The following is a 12,747-nucleotide window of genomic DNA, read 5'->3' on the forward strand; positions in this document are numbered from 1 at the left end:
TTTAGCCAGGAAATACATTAGCACTGGATCTGGAAATTGATATCCTGGCTATAAAGTGAATGTATTCATTCAGAGGTTAATGTATAATGGTGGCTCTTGGAAACAGAAATGTTGTATTGTTTATTAGCTTAGTCCCATGAAGTGCATATATCATAGGCGTGATTATGAAGTTCCAATTACATTACTTATTTAGAAAAATACAATTTTCTCTATGTGAAAAAATCCCACTTTTAAATGTGGGTTGGAAAATTCTGATACAATAAATCTGTCTGATATACCATTTCCATCCATGTATTTCTTTTAAAATTATAATAGGCAAAACTAGTGTATAATCTGACTCATCCACAAAACAAGATATGAAAAGCATTATTGTTATACAGGGGAGTGTCAAGGGTGGGAAAAGTTGCCTGAGAATGGAGTTAACACTATCAGATCCCAAAGTTGGGAGCCCTGGCCATTTTCAATGGGATTGGATTTTGTCAAATGCTTTTCCCGTGCCAACTGATACCTGTCATTAGGATTTTTCTTCATTAGCCTGTTTATATGGTAGATTACATTGATTGATATTTGAATGTTGAACCAGCTTTGCATATATGGAATAAATTCCACTTGGTCATGGCATATGCTTCTTTTTATACATTGTCAGATTAAGTTTAATTTTTTTTTTTGAGATTTTGCATCTAAATTCTTGAAAAATTTTGGTCGGTAGTTTTGTTTTTGTACTGTTTTTGTCTGGTTTTGGTGTCAGAGTAATACTGGTTTTATAAAATAAACTGTAAAGTGTTCCATCATCTCCTATTTTCTGAAAGAGATTATGTAAAATTGTTATTAATTTCCTTAAATGTTTGGTAGACATTTCCAATGAAATCATCTGGGCCTGGAGATTCTTTGTTGGCAGCTTTTAAACTACAAATTGGATTGCTTTAACAGTTTCTTTAAAGGACTAATCAGATTAGATTATCTAGCTCATTTTGGGTGTTTTATGGTTTTCCTCTTTGAGAAATTTACAGAGTATAAAGTATTTTATACTCAGGATTTAACTATAGACTTGTTAATCATGAATCTAAACCTTTTCTGAATACAATATTGGGGGGTTGGTTTGTTTTTCCTTCTTCCACCCTAAATCTCTGATTTTATTGGTTAAACTAGGGGCCCAGTGCACAAATTCGTGTACCTTGAAAGGAATGGTCGGCCGCAAGGTTGCGGTGGGCACAAGGGCAGGTCTTGGCCCATCCTCTGCACCCCCACCAGGCCCCTCCCACCGCTGTCCCCAGACCCCCTCTCTGCCTGCAGCCCCGCAGTCCCTTGCCCTGCTCCCACCTGCTGACACTGATGGCATGGAGTGATTGGGGCTGGCGCCAGCAGTGGATGCAAGCAGGGCCGGCACCGTCAGCAGGTGCTAGCGGGGCCAGCAGTGGGTGCGAGCAGTGGCTCCGGCTCCAGCACCAGCAGCAGGTGCGAGCTGGGCCATCACCAGCAGCAGGTGTGAGAGGCGGCTGTCGGCCCCGATCGCCCCTCAGGAGTAGGGGGAGGTGGAGAAGCCCTCAGGGGCGACCAGGGCCAGCAGCCATTGCTCGCACCCATTGATGGCGCCGAGCGATCTGGACCGGCGCCGGCAGCAGTTGTGAGCGGTGGCTCCGGTGCCAGCAGTGGGTGAGAGCAGGGCTGGCGCCAACAGCAGGTGCAAGTGCCGGGCAGGACCACGGCGCGCAGGAGCAAAGAATTTTCAGTAACCACCAGAGGCTTGCCCCAATGACAGTGACCGGCACCCCACCTTGGTCTGGCACCCCTGCTCACCTGCTCCACCATCCCACTGCGGCCAATGCCCACCATGTTCCACGCACACCCCCTGGTGGTCAGCACATGTCATATAGACGAGTCATTCAGTTGTTCCGCCATTCAGTCTATTTGCATATTAGGGTTTTATATATAGATAGATAGATAGATTTGCAGATTAAAGGTAAATGATTCAATTTTTATGCTACCAAAATCCCAAGATTATAACAAGTGTTTTACTTGAAATCATATATGGAGTCTAGAAAGTAAAAACCTTCTTCAATAAAGTACTTAAACAATACTTCAAATTGGTATTTTTATGTTTATAACTGAATTGGTCAGGGATAATATGGAAGACACAAATTAAGTATTTTGAATAGGAGATTCGGGGCAGGGAATTGATTATACAAATGGTAAAAAACTAAAAGAGCAAAGAGGCAATTATAAAGTAATCCAAATATTAATAATTGCAAGAAAACAATTTCTCAGTTCCATCCAGGGCTGCAGAACATAAGGGTAGACAAGTTACAAAAACCTGGTTGTGACGAGGAGAACAGGTGGCTGGTGCCGGGACCTCCCAGGTGTTGTGTGACTGTGCTCAGGGTTCTGGGGGCATTAGGGGCTGGAATGCCCAAGCGCACTGGACACCAATCTGTCTGTCAAGTGATAACTACAGAACAAGAGGGACAAGCAATCAGTGACACAGTAACCCATTTCAGAGAAGACATCAAGAGCCACTGTTGAATAGACATAAACCTGAAATAACGTATTACAGAATTCACAACAAAGATACAGATGGACAAGAGGTAATTCAGCTGGAAAGTTACAAATTAAAAGCAAATGCAGATGGTGACTCATACTCATCATCAGGAAACTACAGATTGAGCCCAGGGCCTAGTACATGTGTGGGATGGGTAATTCAAGTTAACTTTTGGAACAATATTGCAAATAGAAACAGCAGAATAAATCATGCCTTCTGATGATGAGCATTTAAGGAAACGCATATACCCATTTTACATACCTAGTATCCAGGAGTGTTTCATTTTATGTCTTTGGGTTGTTTGGAAGAATGTCTTTTTTTGTGGTCTTTATTTTATAGAGTATAGTAGGTAGCTAGCTTAGTGTCTGCAGCAATAACACTGCAAACCGCACTACATCAAATTCACTTCATTTATAATGCTTCTGAGAAAAGTTAGAGAAAAACATAAAATCTTATTTCCTTTATAGCAAGTAAAATTTCAGACTGTGTGTAACAGGATACTCAAGAGGGAAAAGGGCCAGTTGTTTACACTGACGGGTAGTAAAAGCTGTCTTTTATCTTGTTAGAGGTTCTTGTCCATAGTACCACAATGCTCCCCCTTCTAAGGACAACCGGAGAATCTTCCATTTGACTGTGCTCAGTTTTCACTTGAGAATCATTTTCTGGGAGCTCTGGGTGAACTTGTCATAGCATTACACAGAGCACCCGGCACTTCCTCTTTGAATTGAAATCAAGTGCTGCTATCTGCCGAGTGGAAATTAACAGTGCATGCAGTGTGCTATCTAAAAAACACCCACTATTAACTCTATTCCTTTAGAAAACATAAGTCTGAAGCAAAAACAAAAATTAGTTTTGCCTATTATAATTAAGTCACAATAACCTTCCATGATTTGGGACTGACATGTGTTTTTCATTATAGAAATTCAAAATGATACCACTTATTGTGGCTTATGAAAATGTCAATTATCTAAGGAGCTTCCAAACTTTCTAAAAATGGAATCCAATCAATTGAGTGACTCTTAAATGATATGGGGAAAGAGAAATTTAATCCTATGATCTAGAAAAGCCATCTGAGTATGCTGTTTATCTTTTCGTCTTTTTAGTCCCAGTGTTTGAATACCGTAATGAAAGACATCTAACTATAAGACCATGGCAAACATACTGTGGCTTTTTATATTTGAGTTAAATTTTAAAATGCCCTGGCTTCATAAATGTTCCCTAAAGGAATTTTTCACCTTTTTAAAAACTTGTCAACATTTCAAATAAAAACTACCAAATTTCTCGCATTAGATGATGTGACAACTATAGGAATTACATTCCCAAACTTTCAGAAAGTAACTCCTGAATGAAGACAACACTCAAATGGAAGTTTCTCTGGTTTATCTACTGGAATAAAAATTGTATATTTTTGCTCAAAAGTCTCTAATTTAACCGAGTAAAATATAGCTGTCTCATTCTTCAACATAAACAACAGCTTTTCTAAGACAAGAAAAAAAGACTGAAGTTTTGTAGCAAAAACTGCCAATCTTGTCTTTTGCAGTTAAAGCGGTTAGTGTTGACTAAAGAAATGGGAAGACTCTAGAAAAAATGGGGGCAATATAATGTATAATTTTTTCCAACTATGTAAATGGAACAAAAAGTGCAATAGTTTAAAAATGCCAGAAATAAGCAAACCAGTGGGGTATTCTTTGTTGACGCACCATATTATAGTATTTTTTCAAGCGCATTCGGCCACACTGTAAGAAAGCTAATTATTGTGGCCAGAAGTTAATCATATCACATATGATAAAAAGTTCCTCCAGCAAAAGCCATGTTTGCAAATGAGCTATCTCAATCCTGATTATTCATCTGTTAAAATGGCACTTTCATGTCACAGCAATTGAAGACATAAACTGAAATTGGGTGACTGATTTCTGACTTCCTCTCTGATTAGCTCTTCACAGGCCCTGGAGGGACCATACCACTAAGAGTGTGTGTCCCCAGTTCTTTATCTGTGATGTTCTGTTATGGAACTTGTTGCCTTTAACAATGAAGGGGTATTGTAGTCCTATCACATCCAGAAACAGGATAGGAACCTATTTTTTACTAGAGGAGTTTATATCCGACTTTCAACTGGTACAAGCAGAGGGGTAATGCTTGTTAAATTAAGACCTTTTCAAAACTTATATATATAAAAGCCTAAGCAACTGTTAGGCTGGAACAACCAGAATGACTGGTCAACCAGTCACTACGATGTGCACTGACCACCAGGGGGCAGATGCTCAATGCAGGAGCTGCCCCCTGGTGGTTAGTGCACTCCCACAGCCAACCTCCTGCAGCCCCTCCCCCTGGCCAGCCCCCCAATCGGCCCCGATAGGGAGGACTGGCTGGCCAACCTCCCACGGTGCCTCCGCCAACGGCTGGCCAACCTCCCATGGTCCCTCCCCGTGGCTGGCCAGGCCCCCTGATAGGCCTCGATCACCATCCAGGCCCAGAGACCCCACCCGTGCATGAATTCGTGAACCGGGCCTCTACTTATATAGTGAAAAGTTACTCAAAGAGCACTTAAATACAACCTTTCAAAAATCACACAACATATTCATTCATGAAGTAAGTCATCAGGGGATGTTTAGATAATGAAAATCTAGTATAACTCAAATCATACAAACTTTCCTTTGTCTTTCTCCATTAGAATAATATACATTGGAAAGCTAAGTTCCAAACACTTCCTCTAACTGAAGATAGTGAGATTTAGTGCAAGCCACCTAGCTACAACTTTTTGAATTTTACAGAATGTTGACCCTTGATGACGTAAAACTTTTATTTGAAAGACATGATTATATTTTCAAAACCCAAATTGTCCCAATTTAATTTTCAAAATAAGAATTGTTCCATGTTTTCCATTTATTGCCATTCACAAAACATTTTATAAAATAACCTGGTAGACTTCTACTTCAACATCTTCACAGTACAAGCAAGTGATTGCTATTGAGTATATCTAAAGCCAGCCAGTATTTTGAGTATAGGGCAGAATATTTTTGCGGTTCTTCCTAAAAAATGTTGGCACATTCATTAAATGCCCATGTTATAAAAATCACTTAGTATCAATTCTTATCCTTCAGTATATTTTCATATCTACATAGCATCACATTAAATGTTAATGGGCAAAGGAGTGTAAAAAAATCTAAAAACACTTCAGTTCTTAATCATTTAAAACCAACTAGCAAAAATCTTTCCTCCAAATATTTTATATGTAATTTTCTGTCAATTACCACAATAACAAAGAGCTATTATACTTTTAAAGAAGCTTAAGATTTCACTTTTCCTTTCAAACACGATTTCTTAGCTATTAAATAAAGAGGTAAAACTTTACATATGGGTTTCAATTGGGGTGGGCGAGAAGACGAGTCATAAGTAAAAAGATCAAGTTTATGTCAGTAGTACAAATGTCTCATTTAGGAAAGAAAGTAGAAATTTTGATTAAAAAATTCTAAAATATTTTGTCATTACAAGAAACGTGTAATTTTTTTTCTGGGGCCTTGGGGGTGATGGTGGGTTGGTAGGTGGGGCTCCTGAACTTTTTCGCTTCCCCAAACAAGACTGGCAAAGGCGTCTACACAGCTGTGGGCGGGGAGCAGCCAGAGAGCGGAGGGATCCCGGGTCTGAGGGGAGGAGGCCAAAAAGGTCTCCAGGAGGCGCCTCCTGCTACTGTCACCTCCCCCTCCCCTCCTCTCCCCCCAGAGCCGGGACACCACAGCCACCGCTGCCTCCCAGGCACAATGAACTAATAAAATCATCTATTAGCATATCCTGTTGTTTTTCACAAAATCCATAATAAAGGAACCATAGGTTAGGCAAGAGATCTTTTTTCCAACATTTGCTCAGATTAGTGAATTAGCCCCCTGCAAAAAACACCTCCAAGAATCATCCTCTCTCAAATCAGGGGTCTAGCCTAACTGCCCTTCAGCACCCCTCCCAATCTACAAACTTATATAGAATTGTTAAACTTGTAAAATGCTTTTGAGAATGAAGTGCTTCAACTCAATGTATTTTCCAGATAAAGTTTCCCCAATTAAGTAGTAAAGGTGTTCTTATAAACATATTTAATCTTACTTTAACATTCATTTTCAATGTATTTCCTTGTCACCTTAAAAGAAGAATAGGTATCACTAAACCGGCTCCTAACTTCCTGGTCTCCCAGACCTGGCAGCTGACTGGTGGCCTGCAGACATAGCCTGGGCCCCAACTCCGATTCTGGGCAACTTGGGCCACACTCTGAGTCCCAACACAAGGGTGACACCACCTGCTCTGTGTCCCTCTCTTTTAAAGCCCAATAGAGTTACCATAATATCCCCAAGTATCTGTAGACTATAAATTACTATGCAAATGCAAAGGATTGCTGTCATAAGCCCCAACTGGCTTTTTCCTGATAACAAAGTCTAGATATTTCTTATAAAGTATATGTTCTTTGCCGAGCCGCGCATTTATGGTTCTGATCCTTCCGTTACCTACTATTCTCCGGTAGTCATTCTGTCTCCTGCTTCAAATTATGCTTCCAAGTGTACCAGGCTCGAGATTCAGTTTCTCTCCTAGAGTCTAGAAGTCTGACCTTTGCAGTGGTGAAAACTAAAACCTAAAGATCTCTGTTCCTTTAGTAAATGTGGTATCATCATCACTCACTTTAAAAGAATGGTTCCCTAAGTAGGTGATGCATCAGACTCACTGAGGCAGCATTTTAGGAGAGTCTAATTCAGTATGTCTGGAGTGGGAACCAGAAAAGCTCTTTCTCAAAAGCTCCACCAAGTAATCACAATAATCGATAGTTCAGGTTTTGGGACTCACTGTTTTGCCCACAATTTCTTCTCTAGAATGTTAGCAGCTGCTAGTTTGTTTTCAGTATAAAAATTTCTCCCTGTGCTAGTCACAAGCACATTCAAAGTAGACTGCCCTCAATCTAGGCTCAGATCATTATAATCTTTTGCAATAAAATTTTAAAATAACTTCAGAGCTAAGATAACGCATTGAAGCTTTAAGGTGTGTGGATCTATACTAACAGGACAACTGTTTCTGCTTTACTTGTAGTTAGCACTTCACGGTAAATATGAAGACCATCTTACTACAGTCGCCACTAAGTAAAGGATGGCAGAACTCCTGCCAGTAACAGGAAAATGGCTAACTAGCTTATCAGTATTATTAAGAAAATGTTTCCAGCAGACACAAATGAAAAATGAAAAGTATTTTACAAAACCACTCAGCTTCCTGTAGAAACCCAAAGAAGTCTACCATAGAGGGGAAAGCTGACCAAAATTATGGTTATTTAAAAATATGTTCAATTAACTGTGAAAATATAAGTGTCAAATAGGTACAGTTTTATCCTTGAGGAGGTTTAATAGGCATAAATGGAATTCAGTTTTCATTTATTCTATCCAAATAGTTGTGAAAAGGACACGAAATATTTGGTATAATGTAGTTCTAAACACCATCCCCTCCAAATTTAATACAAGAGCCACATTTGGATTTCCTAGGGGTCCAAGTATGTCTAGGCACTGCGGAACGTTGTCATGTCTTTTGGTTCTCTGCTGGGGACACACCAGTCATCAGCTTCGTGGATGGTTTTGTAATGCTTCCAGGCAGCTTTGTTATACACTGGGAGTCTTTCTATTGATTCTGTAGACAGAGCCTGAAAGAAAAGCAGGACCTAAGTCTGGCATGTTTTTAGAATCCAGTATTTAAGAAAACATACAGTGGCAAAAAGATTACTACAAATTAAACAATACTATATTGGCTATGTGTTTTATTAATCAGAACAACGTTTTTAAGCAGTGTACATATACATACAGGTTTTTAAGCAGTGTACATACTTGAAACGTATAATTGACTGAGTCTATGGCACTGCCTGTGGGCACGTGGACTGAATTTGTTGCTTGCGGTAATTGTCCAGCCAGCCTGGATGCCACTGGATTGAAATTTTACACAAGTGTAATAGATGCCTCTTATAAGACATGACCCAGAACAGAAGTTGGTTCATTTAAAAGTCGTGTAAATATAAAAGCACAAAAATTGACATATGTACCTTAATATACAATGGTACAATCACTTAATGAACTCTATTTTAATTATTTATTAGAATAAATACATTTTTTCAGTATAGTCACTGTACTTTTAAAAATTCAACATAATATTATTATCAATAAATATAAAACTAGGTCTAAGGCCTCTTGGCTTTTGCATGAACCATACTTGTCCCTGGGTTTGACCCCTCTGTCTTTTCCTCCTGCCATTAGAGCCACCAATTTCAGTTACAGCACCTGTGTTTCTGCATCAAGCATAATTTCATGTTTCTAACATATCATTGCCATAATTCACTATTCTTTTTACCTTCATGTAAATCACTGGAACTTGAAATAAACTATGTTCCTCATTATCTTCTTCAATAGAATTTCACAGTTAATTTTACATAGGCATTCCCCAAGATGTAAAAAATATTGAACTAAAATTCCATTCTAATAATGCAAAGGAAGGTATTTAACATTGATGATTTTAATGATTCTGTAAGACTTCCTGTCATCTATTTTTTCCAAAATGGAACTATAAACCTTACACCTATATATTCTCTTTGAATGTGCCAGAAATGCTAGCACCACTTGATCTTATAGACTGGATTAAAGATGTTACATTTAATGATAAAAATATTGCCTTCATGTTGCCCTTTTTAAGTTCCTTACAATTGAGACAGTTTCAAAAAGGAAAAGAGAAAGAATTATTATCTTGAAAGAATTTAACCTTTTCAGATAAATGTATTTTTCCAATATAGTCTTCAGCATTTCCTGTAAAATAGGTGCCATCTAGTGGCCAGAAGAAGAAACTAGAGCCACTAAATAGGTACCAACATTTTTAACCAATTCAGTGGATTGATGGGGCTCAGTGTTCTCCATCCCGTAAAATATACTGATCTCTGCACAAACACATAGAACATCCAAGGCCAATAGGCTCAGTGCCTCTGCTCCCACCTAGTGAGCTATAGGCTTACCAAGAGTCACCTGTGCTTGTTCCCAAATCTGTTTATGCAATTTTATCTGTCATTGTAAATACATAATCTAATCAGATATTACTTAAAGTGTTGAAAAGAGGGGAAGGCTTCTTTGAAAATTAAGATGAATATTTCAGAAAAACTCATGAAGAAAAGTCACATAAAAATTTCTGTCAAATCAGAGTCAGAAGACATTTTTAAAGGACTGCATACAAATAGAAAAGGATTATGCACTTGGTTGTTTCTTTGTTATAATAAACCTCAAAAAAAAATGCATTGTACACCTTCTGCAAGGAAGATACTGAAACTGCAGACCCAAAGAAAGGCCTGGGCAATAAATCAAAAGATTGGTGGATCAATGCCCATTCATGAGTTTTATGTTAAAATTAAATTTATAAGACATAAAACTTTTTATGATTCCCCACTTTAACTCAACTTTTTTTTTTTATTAACAACCATAGTCCTGATCATTACATACATATAAGCATTTCTTTTCCTAGAGTCAAGGAGATCATTTGTCAAAAAAGATGAGGTCCTATGTTAAAAACTATATATGTCTATTTAAATAGCATGAATTAGAGGAAAATTTCATTATATTATTGTTAAATATTGGCATCTTTTCCTCTTATCAAAAGAAGTCTCATTCACTCAAGAAAGCTACCGTTACTACCTTAATGAAGATCACAGCGTCAGTCCCATAGCCCTCGAGGGAATACAGCTTCAGGTCTCCTTGGAAGTACTGAGCATAAAGACGGGAGATGGGCAATCCATAGCCAAAACCAGCCTGTTGTGTGAGGAAAAGGAAATTCTGAAATTCTATTCAGAAACCCACACACTGAAATACTTATCTAATAAAAGTAAATGCTACTGAGTATCCCAGGCTATCAGAAACGCTAATACCTAAGTATTTCTAAAGATCAGGCTGGAGCCCAGCTGAGTACTGCATTAGGTTACTCCCCTCCCGTCGTCACTAGAAGTCTTCATTCTTCTTTCCACTATAAAATAACTTGGGGGGGTGGGGAGGGGATCTGAAAAAGCATGTTGTTTTTCTTCGTTGGCCTGCTCTAGAGCATCCCAATACTGCTTTGGGCAATCTCATATAAAACATGTTCTCTCTTTTAGCAAGAGTAAAAAAAGCCTTGTGCGGCCTAACAGATATATCTTGTGACTTCATACCATGAACTTCCAGCCTGTGTTCTGAATCTGGAGGGATCTTTCTTAATTCTCACTTACAGGTCACTTCCCTGCTTACAAATCTTCAAAGCACAGCCCCTTCCCCCACCCACTGGCTTGAAATAAAAACCCAAGCTTCTACAAAGTGCTTTCAAGACCCGATAAGATCAGGTCTCTGCCTCCCACTTTCCAGTCCAGCTGAACTAAATCTCCTGCTCTCAAGTTCTTCAAACATTTGCTATTTTTTATTTTCGTGTCTTTGTTCATCCTATTCCCACTGTCGAATGGCCTTCTTTACCTGAATAAATCCTACCAATTCTTTAATACAAGCAAAACCTTTAGATAAATGTACAAATGGTTTTTATCACCAAATGAGATGTTCAATGGCATTCCATATAACACTTCAGTTGAGAGCTTATGTGGATTCAGCAATCAGAGTGCTATTCACAAACCCAGGCTCCAGCTTTATCTATCTCCACCACTATTACTTGATTTTACTAACTGGAGTGTCTCTTCACCCCTCCAAATCAACTATCTGTTCTCCACACGTCTCCGTGCCCTGGGAGGCTGACCTGAATGGTGATGGCAATGGATTCCCATCCCTCTGCCTCCAGTGGGTCCAGCCAACAGGGAGCCCAGTAGGAGTGCAGAGGGAGTCAAGTCAGGGTATTCACTCCCCTGCTTCCTTCTGCCCGAGGTTGCTTCCTTTGGGCAGATGGGGCTCCTTGTCACTAAGCAGCTGCTCTGCAACCTTCCCCTTTTCTGGGTCTGCTGGCTTCTCCTCCGTCTCCCTTTGATTCTGGGTGGTGACAGTTCTGCTGCTGCTGGCCCTGGATTCCTGTACTATCCGTACTCATAGCTCTGTAATTTGTCTTTCTGTAAATAAGCCTCCCTTAATTATCATCATTTGAATGAGCTCTCTTTTCTGTTGGGACCCTGACTAACACATTAATTAGTTCCAGAAATGGCCCCAAGGAAACTGCACAAGCAGGTGGCTCAGGATGCCATGGCCCGACCTCTCCCTCAACCACACCTACGTACTTGTGGGGCTTCCCCTAGAGAAAAGCACAGACAAGAAAGCCAGCATGGGCCTGGCCCACAGCTGGATCTACACTGGATGCGGGCACCAGCCAGAAGTGGACTGCCCTTTCACCACCACCTCTCCCAGGGCAGGAGCACGTCCTAGCCATGGGCAGAACTTGAGGTGCAGCACCTACAAGGATTCACAGGCGGCAAATAGGCTGGCCGGCTGGTCAGGGACTTGGACAAAAGGAAATTGGATAGCTAGCTGATGACGAGGAGATCTGGAAGAGAGAAATGCGGTGGTCCTCTCAGTGGGCTTACAGTGTGAAGAGAGGTGGTGTCCACCAGAAGGCATCACACGGATGAAGCCCTCAGGAGTCAGGCAGACAAGATGACCACTCCTGTGCTGTCAGGCAGCCTTCCTCCAGCCGCCCCGGTGCTGCTTACGGGGTCCACGTACAAAGTGGTCATGGCATCAGGAAGGAGGCTCGGAAAGAGCTTAACAACAGTCTTCCCTTGGAAACCAGGCTTCCTGCTGTGTAGCTCCCAGGGGAGCCTGTGCCACGTCAGGCCTTCTATTTTCTTAAAAATTCACATAAAGTCTGCATCCTAAACAACAAACACTCATATAGCATTGACTTTATGCCCGGCACTATCAAAGGTATTTTTACATACATTAAATGTCAGCCCTTACAATAACTTGACTTTTAAAGTTGAAGAAACTAGGGTATTAAAAGGTCCATAATTTTCCCAAAGCTACACAGCTAAAATGTAGTGAAGTCAGGAACGGAACCAGACAGTTTGGATCTGCAATCTGGACTAATATGCTATGCCGCTCTCCAAAAATATTCTACAGTATTTGTTTGCTACAAAAGCAATCTATCCCTTTTCTCCCCTTACTTCTAGAGTAAAATTAGACTCTAAGAAATGCTCATGTTTATTATTTGACCTCATCTGTCCCGTGGCACATGGATGCCTACCCCAGACACCATGTATCTACATTTGA

The 12,747-nt window shown here is 40.0% G+C and overlaps 1 protein-coding gene across 2 annotated transcripts in view; it reads right to left on the reverse strand.

Annotated features, from left to right (window-relative positions):
- Nucleotides 1-387: 387 nt before the first annotated feature.
- PDK1 (pyruvate dehydrogenase kinase 1) overlaps nucleotides 388-12,747 on the reverse strand; it is a 35,623-nt gene continuing 23,263 nt past the window's right edge. For both annotated transcript variants that reach the window (XM_079782883.1, XM_079782884.1), the window contains exons 10-11: nucleotides 10,216-10,329; nucleotides 388-8,195 (exon numbers count right to left, since the gene is read on the reverse strand). In XM_079782883.1, coding sequence (XP_079639009.1) covers nucleotides 8,055-8,195; nucleotides 10,216-10,329 — 255 coding nt within the window. In that variant the 3' untranslated portion in view covers nucleotides 388-8,054. The remainder of the gene's footprint in view (nucleotides 8,196-10,215; nucleotides 10,330-12,747) is intronic.

This window comes from Cnephaeus nilssonii, assembly GCF_951640355.1.
Source record: "Cnephaeus nilssonii genome assembly, chromosome: 10".
NCBI classification, from domain to species: domain Eukaryota; kingdom Metazoa; phylum Chordata; class Mammalia; order Chiroptera; family Vespertilionidae; genus Cnephaeus; species Cnephaeus nilssonii.